This window comes from Panthera leo, chromosome A1, assembly GCF_018350215.1.
Source record: "Panthera leo isolate Ple1 chromosome A1, P.leo_Ple1_pat1.1, whole genome shotgun sequence".
Classification (NCBI taxonomy): domain Eukaryota; kingdom Metazoa; phylum Chordata; class Mammalia; order Carnivora; family Felidae; genus Panthera; species Panthera leo.
The window spans coordinates 86862514-86865411 of record NC_056679.1 but is presented as its reverse complement, the minus strand read 5'-3'; the positions used below and the strand labels follow the sequence as shown (position 1 = coordinate 86865411).

The 2898-nt window shown below is 34.5% G+C and overlaps 1 protein-coding gene across 1 annotated transcript; it reads right to left on the bottom strand.

Moving 5' to 3' along the window:
* Positions 1 to 1624: 1624 nt before the first annotated feature.
* On the bottom strand, positions 1625 to 2572 carry LOC122229751 (olfactory receptor 14A2). Its single transcript, XM_042955197.1, has one exon. It carries the CDS (start codon positions 2570 to 2572, stop codon positions 1625 to 1627), a length of 948 nt encoding a protein of 315 aa, XP_042811131.1.
* Positions 2573 to 2898: the final 326 nt, after the last annotated feature.

Genomic DNA, 2898 nt, shown 5'->3' with positions numbered 1-2898 from the left:
CATTACTGATTACATCACTTGTGATATGGATTATTAAAATGATGACTTTTCAATCACTCCTATATTTAACAGTTGCCAGTCTTCTAAAGAAAAAAAAATAGTTTTTCAATTAGTGTTTTCTCTCATAATAAAAACACATTATAGATAGTGAGGGAACAAAAATATCTCCAGGAATTTCCCATGAAATATTCAATTTCAAAATATTTAATCCAGTACCATTTTTTTACAATATAAATTTAACCATAAGCAGTCTAAGAATCTTTTTTTTTTTTTTGACAGATTTTCCCAGGTAATTCTGACAGTTGATACACATACCCATCAAACAAATCCAATTATGTTTGCCATATTTCTTTCTTTAAGGGTAAAGAACAAAAATAAGTGGGGACTTTTTCATGGATTCTATGGGAAATCTTAAAGATAATCTTATGTATATGATATATAAAAATTATATGAAAAAGCATAAGTATATATTTATAAATGATATTAGCATGGTAAAAACCAAAGTTGTCAGAGGATATTTGGGGACATGGTTAAATGAGATCATTTGTGCCTGAGAAAAAATATCAACCATCTATCACTTGATTAAAGGGTTGATTAAAATATCAACCACTTTTAATCCAAGTGACAATAAAACATTTATGATTTAAAAATAAAAGAATCCGATTGAAAATATCTAAGAAACCTTTGTATTATTTTCCTTAAACAATGAAGGATGGAACAATGTCAATGTAAATCCCAGAGAGTTTTTATAAAACACAGAATCTTTATGTAGTTTTGTACAAATTAATTAAAAAAAAAACATATTGGAGGCACTAGTGAAGAAGTCAAAAGAGAGCCCATCCCCAAGTGAGAAACTTCTGCTATAGTATTAATATATTTCATAGCTTCATGTCACTCATTAGAACCATTCATCATGCCATAAATAGTAGTAAGGGCCTTTCTGAATTATAGACAGGTAGACATGCAGGCATACATGTCTTATAGACTCAGACCTCTGCCTGGTGTCTCTCTGGAAATACTATTTACCCAGTTGATCAAGAGTTATCTTGGGGAACTGTGCTGAGATGTATTTCTTTCCAGGATTTTGTCTCTGTTTTATGTCTCTCCTGAGTGTTGTTTATAGATGTAAGAACATCTCTAGAATAGCCCATAGCCTACTGCATTATGTTTGCTTACTTTTTGTTCTGCTTCAGCACTAGACAGTCTGATCCTTCAGAAAAGTGATATGAAAATATTATCTTGGTAGTTCAAATGCTTTTTATGGCACTGTACCTGTTGCAGTGCCTCATTTAAAAATATGTAATAAAATAGTGAAAATGAGATTAAATCAAAAAAATTATAAACATCATGAGAAACAAGCAATTCTTTTAGAAGATCATACCACAAATGAAGAGATTCTTTGTCATTGAAGACCGCTGCATGAGAAACATGTGACACTTATGTGTTAGTTGTGTATAATGCCACTACCTGAACTGGAAACAGACAATTAGGCTGTTGAGAATTTATTTACATTGGTGTATGTGAGTACATAGTTTTCTTTTATCGAATTATTCCAAAGTTAGGAATGAGGTAACTGATGAGAAAATCTATTGTGATCAGTAAGATACTATATCATTGATAGATGTTAGTTAGTATTAAAAGATGTGAGACCAAGTGTTTTCTGCAGCAATCTCATAAGAGCCCATTTCATGTCTTTGTTCCTCAGGCTGTAGATTACAGGGTTGAGTATTGGAGGTATCACGGTGTAAACCACAGAAAGCAACCTGTCAATAACTAGGGGTGTATTTGAGGTTGCTTTCAGATAAACAAAACAGGCAGTTATAATAAAAAGAGTAAAAACAACAAGATGGGGAAAGCATGTGGAGAAAGCTTTTGACTGACCTTTTGTGGTAGGAATCTTCAGCACAGTGGAGAAAATATAAGCATAGGAGATCACAATACAGATGAAACAAGATATGCCTAAACACATACCTATCCCAATACTTGTATACACCACTAGGAGTGTTTCAGAACAGGAGATACTTAGTAATGAGGAAACATCACAGAAAAACTGTGGGATCACATTGGAGCCACAGAATGGCATGAAAAATGTGCCAGCAGTATACACAGTTCCAAAGAGTCCTCCAATGGCCCAGGAAACACCTGCCATCACTGTACAGGCACCAGCGTTCATGATGACTTCGTACTGCAGAGGACAGCATATGGCTACATAGCGGTCATAGGACATGGCAGTAAGGACAAATATCTCACTTGCTGAGAAGGAAGTCATGAAAAGTAGCTGGAAGGCACACCCTAAAATGGAGATGGAATTGCTGTATGTTAGGCTGTTGACAATCAATTTGGGGATTGGGACAGACACAAGGAAGACATCCAGGAATGACAAATTCTTCAGGAAAAAGTACATTGGTGTCTGTAGATGCTGGTCTAGGGTAATGAGAGTGATGATGAGAAGGTTACTCATCAGGACAGCCAGATAAATCAGTAGGAAGAGCACACCATATAATATCTGAAGCTCTTGGATGTCAGAAAACTCCACAAGAAGAAATCCTGTCACTAAGGTGACATTGGCCATGCTAGAATCTCTTCACTGCCTGTTAGGACAATGAAATAATGAAAAAGTCAATTTCTACCACCTGACCAGAACTATATTGATATATACCATCGTTTATTTGAAAAAGAGCCATCCTATGTATCTTAAATACTTCTACAGAAATTCCATCTTATTTTTTAAGGTAAAAGTGTTTCATAAGTAGTATGTGAATTCAATTAGTCTTCATATAAATTACATCTGATTCTGTAGCTTCAATCTGAACTTGCTACCAGATGTATACAATTTGACTAAATATGAAAGTTTTCCTGACACACTAAGTCCTTGCCCTCAGACTGGTATTGTGCCAT